This window comes from Mobula hypostoma, chromosome 20 (genome assembly GCF_963921235.1).
Source record: "Mobula hypostoma chromosome 20, sMobHyp1.1, whole genome shotgun sequence".
NCBI lineage: Eukaryota > Metazoa > Chordata > Chondrichthyes > Myliobatiformes > Myliobatidae > Mobula > Mobula hypostoma.
In genome coordinates this window covers 35,988,970-36,008,402 of record NC_086116.1, presented here as the reverse complement: position 1 = coordinate 36,008,402, position 19,433 = coordinate 35,988,970, and the positions used below count along the sequence as shown (strand labels likewise).

At 44.4% G+C, this 19,433-nt stretch overlaps 1 protein-coding gene across 9 annotated transcripts in view; it reads right to left on the bottom strand.

Annotated features, from left to right (window-relative positions):
* Positions 1–456: 456 nt before the first annotated feature.
* Positions 457–19,433, bottom strand: part of sema3d (sema domain, immunoglobulin domain (Ig), short basic domain, secreted, (semaphorin) 3D) — a 270,876-nt gene continuing 251,899 nt past the window's right edge. For all 9 annotated transcript variants that reach the window (XM_063072672.1, XM_063072668.1, XM_063072670.1 and 6 more), the window contains one exon: positions 457–4,784. In XM_063072672.1, coding sequence (XP_062928742.1) covers positions 4,392–4,784 — 393 coding nt within the window. In that variant the 3' untranslated portion in view covers positions 457–4,391. The remainder of the gene's footprint in view (positions 4,785–19,433) is intronic.

Here is a 19,433-nt window from a genome sequence, read left to right as displayed (position 1 = left end):
ATTCTTTAAAGAAGGAGGACATCTTGGAAGTACTTTAAAGCAGAGGCCCCCTGTCCCATCTCTGACTCCTCTTCAGTTGCATTAATATTTTCATAAACACGAGAATATCTGCAGATGCTGGAAATCCAGAGCAACACACACCCAAAATGCTGGAGGAACTCAGCAGGCCAGGCACCATCTATGGAAATGAATAGACAGTCAATGTTTTGGGCCAAGACCCTTCATGAGTTCTGATGAAGGGTCTCCGCCAAAAACGTCGACTGTTTACTCCTTTCCATAGATGCTGCCTGGCCTGCTGAGTTCCTCCAGCATTTTGTGTGTGCTGCTCAACATTTTTACAAAGATTCTGGAAAACATTGACCAGGAAGTGTTGAAGAATCTAACATTTATCTCAGGAAAGGTTTATATGTAATGCAACATTAACGAGAAGGAACGTTTAGATCATTTTAATGACAAGAATCTACTTTATTAAAATAATACCAAAATATACATTCAAATTCCACTCCCAGGATATGAATACAATGAATATATTTAACATCTTTACATGGAAAAATCTGATCCTTCAAGGAGTAACGTTCTGGTAATAGGAATGGTATGGATACTTGGCTCCATCCTCTGAAGAACCATTGACCACTATTGTTCAATGAAGCACAGGTGGCGATGGGTCAGGATATGGGAGCAAGGTAGGATATTGGGTTGAGAGATGCCACAGCAGCAACCTCTCACTCACCATCAGTCAAACTGAAGGACTGATTGTTGGCTTTCGGATGGGGGGGTGAGGGTGAACATGCCAGTCTACATCAGGGCATTGTGGTAGAGGAAGTCAGTGCCCAGAAACATTTTCCCAAGGTGAGGGGATATAATTTTATATTGATTGGAGGAAAGCACAAGAGAAACGTCAAAGGTAGGAATTTTTTTTAATACAGAGAGTGATAGGTGTGTGGAACATGCTGCCAGGGGTGGTGTTAGAGGCAGATACATTAGGAGCATTTAAGAAACTCAGATCGGCAGGTGGATGATAGAAAATGGAGGGCTACGTAGAAGGGAGGGGTTAGATTGAACTTCGAATAGGTTAAAAGGTTGTTACAACATTGTGGGCTGAAGGGCCTGTATTGTGATGTATTGCTCTATGTTCTTTAAATTCCTGGGTGTTAGTATATCTGATCCCTAATGCGAGGTTCACCAGATTGATTCCTGGGATGGCAGGACTTTCATATGATGAAAGACTGGATCGACTAGGCTTATACTCGCTGGGATTTAGAAGATTGAGGGGGGATCTTATTGAAACATATAAAATCCTAAAGGGATTGGACAGGCTAGATGCAGGAAGATTGTTCCCGATGTTGGGGAAGTACAGAATGAGGGGTCACAGTTTCAGGATAAAGGGGAATTCTTTTAGGACCGAGATGAGGAAAAACTTCTTCACACAGAGAGTGGTGAATCTGTGGAATTCTCTGCCACAGGAAACAGCTGAGGCCAGTTCATTGGCTATATTTAAGAGGGAGTTAGATATGGCTCTTGTGGCTAAAGGGATCAGGGGGTATGGAGAGAAGGCAGGTACAGGGTTCTGAGTTGGAAGATCAGCCATGATCAAACTGAATGGCAGTGCAGGCTTGAAGGGCCAAATGGCCTACTCCTGCACCTATTTTCTATGTTTCTATCACCTTAAAATTATGCTCCCTCATATTAGCCATTTCCACCCTTTGAAAATGCCTTCGATCTGTGCCTCTTATCATCTTGTACATCAAGTCACCTCTCATTCATCCTCCTACACTAGAAAGAGAAAAGCCCTAACTCACTCAAACTTTCCTCAGAAAACATGCTCTTTAATCCAGGCAGAATCCTGTTAAACGTCCTCTCCTCAGAGCTTGTCTTGGCTAAGTTCGTGCTGACTGATTGACACGCTGGTGTTTCAAGTAATGTCACTGACTCACAACTCTAATAACCCAGGTTTAATCCTGGTCACAGGTGCTGTCAGTATGGACTTTGTTTGCTCCTCTATGAGCAAGTGGGTTTCCCTGGGTGGTCTGGTTCACTCCCACGTGCAGACTAGTTGGATAACAGGCTGCTGTAATGTGTCCCTTGTCTGTAGGCGAGTTCAGGAAGATGTTAATGAGTACCTGTGGGAGAGTAAAGGCTACCAGGAAATCAGACACAGGAGACTGCAGAACTGCAGTCTGGAGCAAAAAATGAGCTGCTGGCAGGAACTCAATGGATCAGGAAGCATCTGTGGAGGGAAATGGACAGTCGATACTTTGGGTTTGACCCATGAGGGTCTCGACCCATAATGTCAACTTCACAGGTTACGAGAAAGGTGGAGGCAATGGGTCTGATGCAACACTGCAGTGAGAGCTAGCGTAGACTCAATGGACTGAATGGCCTCCTGATAGTGAAGGATGAGAAACATTACTTGGATGAGGAACATTACTTGAATGTAAACCATTAAACTGTAGGATTGGAAGGACATGCTGATGATGAGAAGGAGTTGCTTACTCAGCCTAACAGACTATTCAACCTTTCAATGGTCTAAGCTGTATATTACGAACAAACACCAGGTTAAAGGGGATGGACAATACATTCATTTCTGTGAGCTGGCATTCCTCACTCAACAGACACCACTCTGGCTGGAACCCGGAAGAGAGAGACGGGCCTTCAGCACCACTCTGAGCTCTCCGCCCTGACCAGAACAGATAGTTTCCAAGGAGATGGATCTGGCTGATGTGACAATGTCCACGGAGACCCATTTGAGTGACAACAGCCCTGGAGTGCCAGGAATATTCAGCAGAGGAGTTGTTGGATCTTTCCCTTGGACAGAGGGTAATGGGCTGTCAATGTTCACAAATCTTGTTTGTTTGAAGGTGACATTTCTAGGAAATCATACATCAACTCAACTATAAAAGAACCTCTAAGAAGGCTCAACTAGTAAATAAAACTGAATTCTAAGCTAAGGAGTAAGGAATTTGTTTTGCAGTGACACACATACCAAAGTTCTGTCACTTCAGCTCCTTGCTGAAACTTTCCTGTATACATGTTAACTTAAACAGGTTTGCTAAATTCATTATATTATCAACAAAAAAGTAAGTAATAACACAGGGAGGAAAACAGTAATCAGGAAGTGGAATTATTAATTCTCAAGCCTTCCTGCAAGCCTCTTTCCAAAACTTTCGGTCACCATGGGCTCCATTTGGGAGGGTCTCCACTGAAGAGACACACTGTGCACGTGGTGATCTGATTTGTCCTGCTGGGTTTCTCTCCTTTCACCTTAATGAAGTGTCAGACATCTGTCCATCTTTGTTCCATGCAACCAAACTGTGGCAAGGTTTCCTCTGGGAACTGCCAACCCAAACAGGTGCAGTATAGCTGAGAGCCCTGTGTGTTGTATCCCCAGGGTACTTGCCTGCCTAACCTCCACAGAGGTTCTTCCTGTCCCCACCAGCCAACATATTAAGAAGAAAAAGGCTTTCTTGTCTAGTATTAAAACAGGCCCTGGGTGTTGTATTCCCCAGGTACCTGCCTGCTTACCCTCTACAGTCTTCCTGGCACCCATCAGCCAACATTTTAAGAAGAAAAGACGTTCTTGCCCATTATCAAAACAAGGAACATCACCAAATCTTTTACAGGGTAGAAGCACAGTAATTATCTTACAACGCAACCGACCATGAAAGCAGCTGTGTAAGATTCGTCTTCTGTTTACATTTAATAATAAGTCACATGCATAAATACCATGAACATTTACAACAAAAAAAAGAATAACATCGTCCCATTATACTGGGCTGATGTTGATGAAGAAGCTGACGGAATGTGCTCGGTGATTATCAGTGTTGGCCACTGAATCACAGAAAAGGCACCAGTTGATTTCTAATGACTGCTAGCAGTGTCCAGAGTTGAGTTTTAAAGCAACACCAATGATTATGGCAACAATCCAGCACTGGACCCACCAACTTCAGACTTGCCGTTCGGTCAGAACAATGACCACAACCTCTAGGTGTTTCCTCAGGAGGACATGGTGTGAGGTGTTGCAGCCTCGAGGAGCTGCTCCTCGGACACGTCCTCCGCCACTGAGGAATGTGACCGTGAAGAGCTGTACCTTGGAGTGTGAGGAGATGTGAGACAGACACATAGAGCACTACAGCTCAGAAACAGGCCCTTTGGCTCATCGAGTCCATGCTGAGTAGAGAGATCCTTTAGAGATGGAGTGCTCTGTGGTCTGCTGGGCTGAATGATGTAAATTCTACAGAATGTAGCCTTAGAGAAGAATGCATCGTCAGAGTGTGGATACCCTGAGCACGTTGTGTGAGATTGAAAGTCCTTGCTTCGGCGGAGTGCAGAGTGTTCGCGGAGTTCGGCCACTCGGCTTGAGGCTGGGACCCCCGTTCTCCTGCGGCACCGGCCTAGGCGTGGTGCCGTCGGTTCCTGTTCTTCTTCATCTCCTGCACGTGCTTCCACTTCCCGGCTCCCTTGTTCCGCTGCCGCCTCTTCTCACGGTGCCACAGCTGCTCACAGTAGTCGTCCACAGTGAAAGTGGCACTGCTCAGCAGCTGGACGTACTCCTTGTATCTCAGCCGCGACTCCGAGGCAAAGTCCCGGCTCCTCACTTCCTCCTCCGCCGCCTTCTGGGCGCTCAGCATCTGCTCGTTCGCGATAACCCGCAGATCCAGCCTGACGATGGTGTGAGTGAAGGACTGCTCTTCTGCTCTGCACAGGTACAGCCCGGTGTCCCGACTCTCCACTCGTCTGATCAGCAGGCCGTGTTCAGTTTTGACAATTCGCTCGTCACTTTTTACCTAAGGGACAGATATTAAACAGATGAGATATCAGTGAAAAGAGGCGTATACAGCCCAGTCCATCACAGCTGAAGCCCTCCCCATTGAGCACATCTACACAGAGTGCTGCCACAAGAAAGCAGCATCCATCACCATCAAGAAAAGATACTCTCGTCCAGTATTAAAACAGGAACATCATCAAAGCTTTTATAGGGTAGAAGCACAGTAATTATCTTACAACATAACTGACCATGGGAATGGTTGTATAAGATTCGTCTCCTGAACCACCAGCCAAGCCATCTCGCTAATACCATCAGCAGGAGATACAGGAGCCTTAGGTCCCATATCACCAGGTTCAGAAACAGTTAATACCCTTCAACAATCAGGCTCCTGAACCGGAGTCGAAAATTTCACTCACCACAGCACTGAACTGATTCCACAACCCACAGGCTCGCTTTCAAGGACTCTACAATTCATGATCTCAGTATTATTTATTTTTTATCTGTAGAATTTGGCCTCTTTCCACATTTGCTGTTTGTCTTTGTTTACATAGAGTTCTTTTATTAAATCTATTGTATTTCCTTATTTTCCTGTAAAAGTCTGCAAGAAAATAAGTCAAGCACAAGGAATTCTGCAGATGCTGGAAATTCAAGCAACACACATCAAAGTTGCTGGTGAACACAGCAGGCAAGGCAGCATCTCTAGGAAGAGGTACAGTCGACGTTTCGGGCCGAGACCCTTCGTCATACGTAGTTTGATAATACAATTACATTGATTCTGACTTGGCAATGACTTATTGTGTAGGAGGAGGCCATTTGGCCCCTTATTCCTCTGCTAGCTCCAGCTAAAGGCCAGCTCTTCCATCAGATCGGTAGATGGGATAAGTTGTTGGCTAACAGATGCAACCATAATCCAGACACAAGATCTGCCTCTGGATTCTGGAACAACAGAGAATCAGCTGTATGGTTCTGTCACATCTTCAGGTATGATTTAATTATTTATTCAGAATGTTTCACCCTGGCCTTTTGTAGGGCCAGCACTGATAATATCATATACTGTAGTATAGCAAAGGTACAGGAGCCTGAAGACACACACTCGATGATTCAGGAACAGCTGCTTCTCCCCCACCATCAGATTTCTGATGGTCCATGAACCCATGAACACTACCTCACTATTCCTCTTTTACACTATTTATTTATTGTTACTTATCGTCGTTTTTTTTGTGTGTGCCTTGCACTGTACTACAGCCACAGAACAACAAATTAAACAACCTATGTCAATGGTGATAAACCTGATTCTTATTTGGAGATGGTCATTGTTGATCAGCTGAGGTGAAGGGGCTGTTCCATGCTGTAGAGTTCTATATTTATTTTATATATTTAGCGATACTGTAAGGAGTTGGCCTCTCCAGCGCTTTGAGACGCGTTGCCCCAGCAACTCCCGACAAACCTGATTAACCCTGACCTAATCACAGGACAATTTACAATGACCAATTAACCTTTCAGGTACGCCTTTGGAATGTGGGAGGAAACCAGAGAACCTGGGGAAAACCCAGGCATTCCATAGTGGGGACGTACAGAGACTCCTTACAGAACAGCGCCGGAATTGAACTCCAAACTCCAGAGCGCCCTGAGCTGTAATAGCGTGGCGCTAACCACTACGTTACCATGGCGATCATACTTTAACAGCATATTCTTATCTTTTGCCGGATTTTCAGTGAAGCTTTTCTAAAATATTCCTGTATTGTCACAAATGAATTATTGATGTAACTAATTAGAAACACACATTGATTCAAATTTTCATTTGCATTCTCCAGTGATAGCGACATTAATACTGGAGTAATCATACACTTGGGATTTATCTGAAGCAGCGGAGATATGTACAAGAAATCAATACACATTAATCAAATGCTTAAACGAACTCTGCAGCAGCGGGCTTTATGGAACCAACAGAGCTCTCAATTTTGAACCCATTTTCATGGTTATAAATTTTAATGTAGTTGTACACTGCAATTTAATTAGCTTTGTAATGAAAAATAATTGTTTAAAATGTACTTAAAGTTTTATTTTTATTTTGATGGATGCATTTCAACACCAGTGTTTGTCCTTAAAGCAATGCTTTTTTGAGCAATGATAGAATTTTGCGAACTTGTTTCTCCTGCCCTTGTTGGAGATGAGGAGGGTCTGTCTGCAAGAAACAGAGAGGGATTGGCAGGTTGAATGAAGACGAGGCATTTACCTTGGTGGGGTATTTAGAACAGTGAGGCCAGTTTTGCCTTGGTGAGATATTTAGAACAGGAAGGCAGGATTTGCCTTGGTGGGGTATTTAAAAAGGGTCTCAGCTTGAAATATTGACTGTTTATTTCTCTCCATAGATGCTGCCTGTCTTGCTGGGTTCTTATGCTACACAACATAGAGTCTGCATTTACATGAGATGCTGAACAATCAGTACAATGGATTCTGGTTAATTGGGACACATTGGGACCAATTAAGGGGGTGCAGCAATTAGCCAAAGTTTTATGGAAATAGTTAAAAATATATAAAAATGTCAAAGTACCATTAACTGAGTAACAGATTAAATATTTAAATGAAATACAGAACAAATTAGAACACTAATACTACTACTACAGTACTATAAAACTGTGGTTCCTGACAGTTTTCAATGAGGAATTCACCCAGTATATGCTGACATGTTCTTTTGATTGACTGTAAATGAACAAAATTAGTGCAGACATCTACTGAAGGTAATGGGCTGCCTTCATACAATGCTTTCAATGATTGCATCCTCCAAATCTTCATTTTCATTGTAACATTCAAGATGATTGGCGATACCTTCAAGTTCTTCATTGGTCCTAACTTGTTGAAGTAGTGAAATCACCTTATTTCCACTCCCGGCCGTTTCTGGCATCTCCAAGCCTGAATACTAGAAAACGCGGTGAGCAAAACAGTTCTGAATTGTCTTACTGCTTATTTCTCACCAACTATCAGCGACAAATATCACTGCTTTTGAACACAAACACTTACAGCTGACACTATTTAAAAACTGTTCTCTCTAAGGAAAGTCTAATGACTACACAAGTGTACATGACTGACACTAGTTACAAACTTCGGCAAGTCTCCTGTCCTAATTAACCGGCATTGTGTCCAAATAAATAAAGAGAATCCCAGATATTTTCTCAATTAGCCTTGTTCTTTAAGAGTTATCCCAAATAAGCAGCTGCCCCTATTTACTGATGGCCCAATAACTAGAATCCACTGCATTATAACCCTTCAGAGTCAAAAGCTGAGCCTTGGGAACATCTGCTCACATCTGAGATTGGGTGTGAAAACTCACATGATTGCACAGTAAGTTTATAGAAGGCAAATGCTCTGGAGAAACAACATTGCCCTAGGTCAACAGCCAGCACTCCTCTCCTCTCGTCTGTTCAGAGCACGGCCAGCACCCCATTGGCTTAGGTCAAATGCCAGCTCTCCTCTCCACTTGTCTGTTCCGAGAGATCTGACATTACAAATTAATCATTATGTCAGTCTCCTTTCCACAGCTAAAACAATGCATCTGTCTGCTGTGAACGCAGCAGCTTCAAAGCATATTTCACTCCCACTGTTCGTGGGTGAGGGACATAATGGACAGGGTGTTCAACAGAGGATGACAGACCAGTGTCCACATACAGTAAATAATCACTGGTTGGTGCTCAGACGGACAATGTCTGTAACAGTTACTGCACCAGATTCTCCAGATTAGTACTCCATGGTTAGTACTTAGCTTTAGGACCTTGCTTCTCACTTAAAGTGATCATTCAAAATGCAATTAACTAAAAGGTCAAAGCATGTAAAGTCCATTAGCTACGGATCTACCTCTGGTTCACAGTGTGTGGAGTGACTTATCCAGAGTCCTTGGGTACTACAGGAGAAAGGACTTCGCTTTTTACAGTCATCTGTGTACAAAGTCATAGAGTATACAGCACGGGCCCTTCGGCCCAACAAGTCCATGCTATTCACTGAGATGATCCTAATTTTTTGCATTGTATTGGCATTGGTCTTACTGGTAGTCAAAAAATGCTTTTTCCAAGTGCAGTCACTGAGGGGAAATTGTCAACCAATTTATGCACAACAACCTCCTTCAGGGAGGGAAATGAAAATGAACAGAGAGGATGATGATTATGTTGCTGGTCTAAGGGACATAGTTCCAACACAGGTTCGAATCCCACCACAGCCACTGGGAGTGTATGTTCAAGGAGTTTGATACATCTGAAAGAAAAGGGGAAGCCATTCATCGTAACAAAACAGTGAACTCGTCAGAAGTCCACCTGGGTCTTCTGGCTGAGGAAATCTGTTGTTGTTTATGTGATGCCCAGCCCATCACTGTGGGGTTTCTGAACTGTCTACACAGTTTAAGGACAGTCATGAATGGCTATCGATGGTATCAGGACATCACAACATCATGGGTCAAATGGCCTGTACTGTACAGTACTGTCCTGTACTCTATGTTCTAAACGGTGGGAAGCAAAAAGCTGAAGGTTCATCCCTGTGAATATTGAAAGCTCAAAATAACATCTTCCCTCAAGGAATTCAAAATATCAAGGTTTTAATTGAACGGTGATTCTGTGCTGCAGGACCCATCTGCACTGAAAACAGCTGAAAAGTGGGCGTGCAAGAACAAGAGTCTGAATTGTGAGTTTTACACCCCTTCAGGAACTCCGGTCACTCAGAGGGAGCGGTGGGCCTGCTGACAGGCTTCGATTTACAGAAGACCCTGCCTGTTCCCAGGAGGTGGCTGGCCGGGAAACAGAATGCAAACCACAGACCCAAAGGTGAAGGCCACGGAATAACCCTCTAAGTCATTTAGCTTCAGTGACGGCTCTCCCTTCCTCCCTCATTTCCGTCTGGGAGCCGTAATGAGTCCCACAGGACACATTATCTTTCAACATAACCATCGGCAATGGGCTCCTTTCTAATGTCACAACATTTAGAATGGTAATGCAAACATTTAGACCACTCCAAGGAATTCCACCAGGGTAGGTCTTCAAAGTACAAGAGGAAGAGCGGTCTATACTGTTGTAAGTTGCTTATTATTATTTAGAAATACACACGGAACAGACCCTTCCGGCCCAATGAGCTTGCCGCCCAGTAACCCACCTATTGAACCCTGGCCTCATCACATGATAATTTACAATGACCAATTAGCCTACTAATCAGCACATCTCTGGAATATGGGAGAAAATCAAAGTACCCAGAGGAAACCCACGTGTTCACAGGGAGAACATCCAAACTCCTTACGGACAGAGCTGATATTGAACTCTGAACTCTGACGGCCTGTGCTGGTATAGCATTGCGCTAACTGCTATGTCACCATGGCACCCTCACTGCACCTCTAGTGAGTTATTTCCAGTATGTTTCATTCGAGAGAGAGAGAGAGATTTATATTTCTACATTGTGGCTCAAGAATGCCAACATCACCCAGTGGTTTGCAGGGATGGGAAGGGTTTCTGAAGTCATTGTTGTGCCAGCTAGTTTCTGCACAGACAGCAATTTGATACCAACCGATGATCTGATTTTGCAGTGTTGATTAAATAACAAATCCTGCTCTGGGTTCTAAGAATGAATCCCTGCAGAGTGTTACAGGGCTTGCAGAGAAAGTAGCCAGAACTTGCTTGAACATCTCATTCCAAAGACAGGCTTGACAGTACAATTTTCCCCTCAGTTCTCCAGGGATCTACCATCCAGCAGTGGGTATGCTGGGATCTGTGTTGGGCAGGGGGCTGGCCTTTGTGGGCCAGATTCCCTAGTGTCACTCTCTAGTGCTCGCTTCCTGGAAGACGAGCTGGATTGCCTTCGTCTGTGGCTGACCCAATGTGAGATGAGGAACTGTTGCATCCTTGTGCTTGCAGAAACATGGCTCCAAGACAACATCCCATGCACTATGAATTTTCAGGTCATGCCACTCAGGAACGTGTGCTAATATTATATTGTAACTATGTACTGCATCATATGTGCTGCAAGCTGTATGTGACTCTATGTATTGTGTTTTGTACCTTGATGCCAGAAAAAAATGTTTCATTTAACTGTATACCTGTTGAACGATAATTAAACTTGAACTTGAAAGGTCTGCTCATTGCTTACACTGATACTGAAACAAGAGACAGTAACGACCCTGGCATGGTTGGCACACTAACATTCCAGGAACTGTGTTTCTTAAAGTGAGTAGTACCAGTTTTAAGACATAGAACTCAGAACAATACAGCACAGTACAGGACCTGTGTTTTCACTGTATCTCAGTACATGTAATAATAATAAGCCAGTTCTAATTCCAGTGTCACCCCTACCCATGGTGGTATCCCTTTGTTGTAGGGAGACGACAGAAGAGACGCCAGTCTGGAGGAATGTTTCAGCTGAGTCACTCCAGCCTGTCTCCGCAGGAGGCCGCTGGCGTTAGGACCATTCCTCCTCATTGTCTTACTGGACACGTGCCTCGGATAAATAAAATATACCACAGGATTCATTTCCTGTGCTGTCACTCGGAGATTCTGGAGGGATGGATGGAATATAATTTTAAATCCTGCCTGCCTTCTGATGATCAAAGGGTCAAATGATATGAAAGCATGAAAGCATATTCCGTGACCTCAGTCTTAATGATTCAAAGTTTAATAAAGGGGCGAAATAATTGTTTCTGCCATAGGGATGCATGCTCAATATAATAACAAAATCTTCATAACGCTCAGCTCCTAGTAACCTGAGGATACGATATATGGTTCATTAAATTGGTTATCTGCAGCAGATTCTCAGTTAACCTTTGAGAGGCTCCAATTCTGTTATCTACTACTACATGTCCTGGGTGGCGGGGTGGAGACACGTCTCTACCAAAGGAGGTGTGAGGTGCTCCTTCCCTTGCTAGCCTGCAGGTCACCCTTGGGCAAGGTGTAGCACCTGCTTAGTACCCCCACCTCCCCCACCCCCGATCAGGGTCATGTGAAGCCATGGGAGCAGCTGGTGCAGATCACAATTCCTGGTTGTGTGACCACTGACACCAGGCAGACAGTCTCTGAAGTGTATTGATAACGGCTGGGGTCACCCGTCTTGTAAAGACACTGCCCAGAAGAAGGCAATGGCAAACCACTTCTGTAGGAAAAATAGCCATGAAAAGACTGTGATCGCCTATATCATAAGATACGGCACATAACGATGGTGATGACTACTTGCTGTACAGCACATTGTGCCTACATTGTCACAATCAACAGAAGCAGAAAACAGAATCAAAAGTGTTAAAAGAGATTAGTAGTCCTGTTGTGATACCAGCCCCCCCACCAATTCACAAATCCCAGGCATTACATCAGAATGTAACACGGAAACATCAGTGATCGGCGGGTGCTGGGGTTGATAAGGATTGAGTCCCATCCGTCGAGCTTGAGGCTCACTGGCTGCAACCCCAGTCTGCATGTCTTTGAGAGCCTGCTGAGGTAGTTGACGGCCCAGTGTCTGAATATCTGAGTCCAAATCCAAGTCTGCTGGAAGCCGAAGGACACAGACTGTCTTGGGGTTAGAGGACTGTGTATGTGCGTCGGTGTGAGGGAGGGACGGGGAGGGGGGATGTCTAGCTCTTGTTTTGTTGCTTGCTGGGGTCTGTCTTGTTGTTGCTTGTGTTGTTCTGCCAAACATTGCAGGAATCCCATGTTGGCACTAGAATGTGTGGCAATACTCTCAGGGTGCACCCTGCACATCCTTACAGTACTGTGTAACAGTCTTAGGCAGAGTGCTGTAATAATTTTATGTATTGCACTGTACTGCTGCAAAAAAAAACCCAAAATTCATGATATATGAGATCAATGACAAACCTGATTCTGATAAGCATCTCTACTGTGGACTGAGAGTGGGAAGGGGGTAGGGAGAGGGGAATCATGGTTGGGAAAAGGGGAAGGGAGAGGGGATGGAGCTGGAAATACCAGAGAGACGTTCTGTAATGATCAATAAACCAATTGTTTGGAATCAAAAGGCCTTGCCTGGTGTCTCAGGGCTGGGTGTGTTAGCACCCTTGCTACCCCTGCCCCTGACTTGCCACTCTTTCTCTGCCACCTGTCCCTCCCACGGCAGTACCCACTCACCATTCCCAACATCCTGTGTTCCAGCCAGAATTACAAAATCGCTCTCCGCTCCACATTGACAAATACAGTACTGTGCAAAGGTCTTAGGAACCCTGGCTACATATATGTCCCTTAGACTTTCACGTTGTAGGTGTGTTGGTTGTTAAAACAAACAACAGATTTCACTGAAAGTTTTGATGTACATGAGATGAGTAAATTTGATCTTCAATCTTGAATCCTGAAGCATGGAGTACTAAGAAACCTGAACCGCTACTCCAACACAGTCAGGTTTAGTGGGAGTCCCAAAACTAGAACAGAGAGCCCATTGGACACAATCCAAGGACAAACATCCCCTACCTTCCCAGCGACTCAATCAATCTCCTGTTTCCATCCGTCCAGTCTCTGAAAATGATTTCAATGGGAAATAATACTCGAGCTGAGGGCCCGGATCAGGGAGGACAGTGTCAGGGTGAGGGGTCAACTATACACTGAAACAAATCCCATCAGGCGAACACTGGTGACTGCTGACAAGGGCCAGGTCTGGGATTCCCTCCCTAGTTCCACTACAGCCTCCCTTCCTCCCTTCAAACCTGCCACTTTGATCTTGTTTACAACCAGCCATTCTGAAATCTGTTTGCACTACTGTTTGTTTCTCCTCCCTCCACCTTCTCGTTGTGGCGTCTGCCCCCTTCATTTCCAGTCCTGATGAAGGGTTTTGGCTCGAAATATCAACCGGAGATGCTGCTTGACCTGTTGAGTTCCTCCAGCTTTTTGTGTGTGTTGCCCAAGACTACTGCGTTATTTTTAAACGCAAACAACAGGAATTCTGCAGATGCTGGAAATTCAAGCAACACACATCAAAGTTGCTGGTCCCATGCCTGTCCCATGATCCTCTCGTATCCCCTTCTGCCTATCACCTGTCCAGCTCTCGGCTCCATCCCTCCCCCTCCTGTCTTCTCCTATCATTTTGGATCTCCCCCTCCCCCTCCAGCTTTCAAATCCCTTACTCACTCTTCCTTCAGTTAGTCCTGACGAAGGGTCTCGGCCTGAAACGTCGACTGCGCCTCTTCCTATAGATGCTACCTGGCCTGCTGCGTTCACCAGCAACTTTGATGTGTGTTGCGTTATTTTTAATTGAAAATTCTCCTGCGGGCTGCTGTTGGTGTTTGATGAATCTTAAGGTACACTATACATTGATTAAAAAGTTTAAGCTGAATCTTTCATCTTCTGTCATTGTCTCATATTCCCTGAGGCTCCTGTGCATCTGTCTGCATGTCCCACTTCCTCTGATCCAGAAATCCTGCCCATCTTCCTCCCTTTGCTTGTTCAATAGTACACCTGAAACCAACAAGACTCTATCACCTTCTCTCAGCCAGCATCACTGTTTATGTCATTTACGTATCATAGGATAAGTGCAAGCAGGCCTTTTCCACTGAGGCTGGGTGGGACTACAACTAGAGGTCATGGGTTAAGGTGAAAAGTTTAAGGGGAACATGAGGGGAGACTTCTTCACTCAGAGCTTTGTGAGAGTGTGGAACGAGCTGCCAGCACAAGGGGTGTGTGTGAGCTCATTTCAACATTTATGAGAGGTTTGGATAGGTACATTGATAGCAGGATATGGAGAGCTATGGTCCTGCTGCAGGACAATGGGAGTAGGCAGTTTAAATAGTTTGGCACAGAGTAGATAGGCCGAAGGGCTTGTTTCTGTGCTGTTCTTTTCTAAGACTCCAGGGTCATGTACGGTACAGATACTTACAAATACAAATGGTGGGGGGGCTTCTTCACACAGAGAGTGATGGGAGTATGGAATGAACTGCCAGACGGGGTGGTAAATGCGGGTTCTTTTTTAACATTTAAGAATAAATTGGACAGATACATGGATGGGAGGTGTATGGAGGGATATGGTCCATGTGCAGGTCAGTGGGACTAGGCAGAAAATGGTTCAGCACAGCCAAGAAGGGCCAAAAGGCCTGTTTCTGTGCTGTAGTTTTTCTATGGTTTCTATGGTTTCTAAAGGGCTATTTGGACAGGTACACAGAGAGAAAAGGTTTAGAGCCAAAAAGACAAAAGAGACTAGCTCAGTGAGGCAATTTAAACATTCAAAGTTCAAAGTAAACTTATTATCAAAGTACATGTATGTCACCATGAGATTAATTTTCTTGCAGGTATTCACAGTAGAACAAAGAAATACAATAGAAACAATGAAAAACCACACATAAAGACTCACAAACCACCAATGTGAACATGAAGACAAACTGTGCAAATACAAAAAAAAACAAATAATAATATTAATAACTTGGTCGTCATGGATAAGTTGTGACAAAGGGCCTGTTTCCCTGCTGTACAAATCGAAGACTTTACATTATGGTCTCGCTTGGTCTCCACCCAGTCGCAGACAATCGCTGTGTTCCCTCCACCTTCTCTGTGTGGGTGTAGACACCACCCAATCCAATGTGCATGTTCCTTTAGTTCTCTTTGTTAGAGCACAATAATTAAACAAAACATTGAGAACTGAATAAACTTTCAGAGATTGCTGGTCTGGTAGGGTTTATACAATCCTTGCTGAATTTTAGTATCAAAAATATTCTCAAACAAGGCCCTTAAAGTCTGTACTGATATACATAAAAGTCTTCCCCTTCCCAGGATTTTAGTAGATGATAAATATTCAACTACCACATTGAGTTTGGTCTATTTCACTCTCATCTTTTCCTAGATAGTGATTTATTACTGAGCCCAATGTCAGCCTTTATGTCTTCAACAGCTCCCTGCGCCATTCCTAGTTCTAAAGCTTCACTTTAATGTTACAGTGTACGGCAAATAGCTGCACTCTTTATTACCTCACTATCTGCTGGCATAGGCACAGAAACAATAAAACACAAGAACCCAAAGTTCTGTTCTGAGCAATCTTGCTTCCTTACAGACTGACAGACTTGTCACCGTTCGCATTGCGTGGGCGTGAAGTTGCAACTTTTCCCAATTAATATCCAATAAACAGAGCAGAAAGAGCTTGGAAGGTACGTTTAAATGTGATATGACTTTAATGATGCGACCAGTCATACTGACAGCCGTACATCATCTCCAACCCTGAACATTTAATGTCACAGAAGTCTCATTCCTTCAAAATTAATTACCTGGAGAATCTTAGAAAATTTTATTTTGAAGCATATCTCTCTCTCAGTCTGATCATTGTTGCACTTCCTAAGCAACTGTTGTTGAATGGTGCCCTTTCACGGGCTGTACTCTGTTTCGGGGGCTCTATCCTGCTTCACTGGCTCTACGCTGTGTCAGGGGACAAAAAGACTCCACAATGAGTAGTCACGTATAATGCATAACGCATAACTGGCACCAGTCTACCTGCCATCAAGGGTATATATACAGAAAGGTTCTGGAATAGGGCCATTTACATCACAAAGGATCCTACCCTCCCTGCTCATCTCACTCCCGTCAAGGAGGAGGCTATGTAGCATCCATGCCAGGACCACCAGACGCAAAAATCTCTGGTCTCTCTGGCTATCCATCCCATAGGATGATGATGGTTCCTTTCAGTCAGTTAGTGGGGTGGTACCCCACTCCTCAAAAAGGAACAGCGTGTTAGTGAGTGGATTTTAGGTGAGTAGGGGGTTGCACAGGTCCAGACCCACCCTCTCGACATCCCCTCCTGGATCCAGCGGCATGGTGGGGTCCAAGACAGCTGGGGGAAGTTCTGCTGCAGTGAATGGCCAGACCAAGCTTCGATGCAAAGGATGCCCTTTCCGTGCTTCACGGCACGTGTTTGCTAGATGGCCGTTGACCCTACGAGAGGGTTCATCCGCCTTTTGCCAGGTCTTGTTTTTCATTCTGCAGGGTGTCTAGCCACCCTCCTCACCAGGCAAGCCTGGTGGGGGAGCCGGTTTAGTCACTGACCACTCGACCACGCGACAGGTAGTATTGGGTTACATGGTACCAGTAGCACTCAGACGAGTGACCCGACCAGAAGACTCAAAAATAGTTACTCTGTCCAAGCAGTAAGGCTGATCAACACCTTCATCCAATAATCCACCCCTCCACACCCCCAATATCATCAAATGCCTGTTACACTGCTGGTGTTCAGGGTACCCCAACCACCACTACTTTATCATGTCCCGCCAGTCACCTTATGTACAGACAGCAGGAATTCTGCAGATGCTGGAAATTCAAGCAACATACATCAAAGTTGCTGGTGAACGTGTTCGGGTTTTGAATATGTCCTGAGGTGTTGGAGCCGCCGAGATCAATGGCAGGGGTCTTCTCCTATCATTTTGGATCTCCCCCTCCCCCTCCAGCTTTCAAATCCCTTACTCACTCTTCCTTCAGTTAGTCCTGACGAAGGGTCTCGGCCTGAAATATCGACTGCACCTCTTCCTATAGATGCTGCTTGGCCTGCTGCGTTTACCAGCAACTTTGATGTGTGTTGTTATGTACAGACAGTCCTGTGTCTAGCATCACCTTATGGACTACGCATGCAAGCTATCTTATGTATTTATATTTATTGTGTTTTTTTATTATTGTGTTCTTCATCTTATTGTGTTTTTTTGTGTTGCATCAGATCCAGGGTAACAATTATTTTGTTCTCCTTTACAGTTGTGCACTAGAAATGACATTAACCTATCTTGAATGTTGAAGGCTGAGGTTGAGATCAGGATTGGAAATCTGTCCTGCCCATCCAGTCCTCGTGCCCCTCTCCATATATGACTCAACATCTGCAGATTAGTTGCCCCTTCCGTTATTCTTAAAATGTTGGAGCCCCTAATGAGCTGTGAACACAGAGGGGTCTCAGATGCTGATGTATCACCAAGCAAGAGCAAGATATCGTAAAACTATCTGGAGTGGTGCCATTTTAATCAGTGCTATTGAATGAAAACTGTATGGCAGGTTGCTTAAAGTTCACTACATTTCTACATTTTTCTTGAGATCTTTTGATCCGTACACCTACAGCTTTACCCCAATGACTAAAGGTTAAATACTGCAGGAAGGATTTTGTTTATAGGTTGTTATGAAAGTGCATGCAGTTTGGACAAGTGCATATCCTCTAAATTAATGACCCCTGGATATCCCCACAGCACTCTGCCAGATCAGAATTGCCAGTTGCTTCATTTGAACGCAACAATTGCACAACATTGACATCAACTGTACTGTGAAGGTCAAATGCAGTGCGCAAGAACACAGCGCCCTGCCAATTAATCACAGCAGACCAGAGTCAGCATCAGTCACACTGCAGTTCGGTTAAGTGCAAAGGATGTTTATCATTGTGTGAAAGGATTAGCTAGCCCAACTCAAGAGCCATTTGCACCACTGGACAAACTTCTGTCTACCTCACAGAAACTGGCCCCTCCTCTATAGACTCTGCCTCCACTTCTCACTGCCTCAGTGAAGCAAATCAAAGCCCCCACTCACCCTATATATATATCTTCTCCCCCCCTCCTATTGGGCAGAAGATACAAAAGCCTGAAAGCACGTACCACCAGGCTTAAGGGCAGCCTCTATCCCACTTTTATAAGACCATTAAATTGTTCCCTAGTACAATAACTTGGACTTCTGACCTTACAATCTACCCATTATGATCATGCATGTTATTGCCTACCTGCACTGCACTTTCTCTGTAGCTTTCACACTTTATTCTCCATTGTTATTGTTTTACCTTGTTCTACTTCAATGCACTGTGTAATGAATCAATCGATTGAACAGTGTGCAAGGCAAGTGTTTAATTGTATCTCGGTCTGTCTGTCTAAGTACCATATCCGATGCGGACGTTGGTGATCATCGTTTTCCATATAGATCCATCCCTCCTTCTTTGGATGACCTCCATTTCTTCGATGTGTAGTCACCTGGCTAGGCTTTTGATGTACGTAAGCCGAGGTCTTCCTCTAGGTTTGCTCTCCTCGATATTTCCAGAGAGTATGAGTTTTTCCATTTCAGCTTTCCGCATGATGTGTCCTAGGAATCTGAGTTGTCTTTCTCTTATTGTTGATATGAGTGATCGAACTGCTTGGGCTCTTCTGAGAACTTCTTCATTTGATGTGTGTGTGGTCCATGATATTTTTAACATTCTCCTGTAGAACCATAATTCAGCTGCTTCTAGGCTCTTTTTCATTGCTGGGGAAAATGGAAAAGAGACTAGAAGCAGCTGAATTATGGTTTCAGTATCTCGGTACTCAGAGAAAGTATCTCGGTACTTTCATTTATTTTTTATTCATTGTGATACAATAGGGAATTGGCCCTCCCGGCCCTTTGAGCCACACCACCCAGCAATCACCTGCTTAACCCGAGCCTAATCACCGGAGAATTTACAATGATCAATTAACCTACAGTACAACCAGTAGATCTTTGAACTGCAGGAGGAAGCAGGAACACCCGGAGGAAACCCACACAGTCGCGGGCAGAACATACAAACTCCTCACAGCAGTGGTGGGAATTGAACCCAGGTCACCTGTACTGTAAAGGATCTAGCTAGGCATGGTGATGAGGTGGGAAGTTTAAACCAATGTATTTTCTCTGAATATTCAAAGCGTGAGCATAACAGTTTCTCGAGCACAATAATTACTCTGCAGTTCCCTGCCATCTGTGAAAGGGCTTCTGAT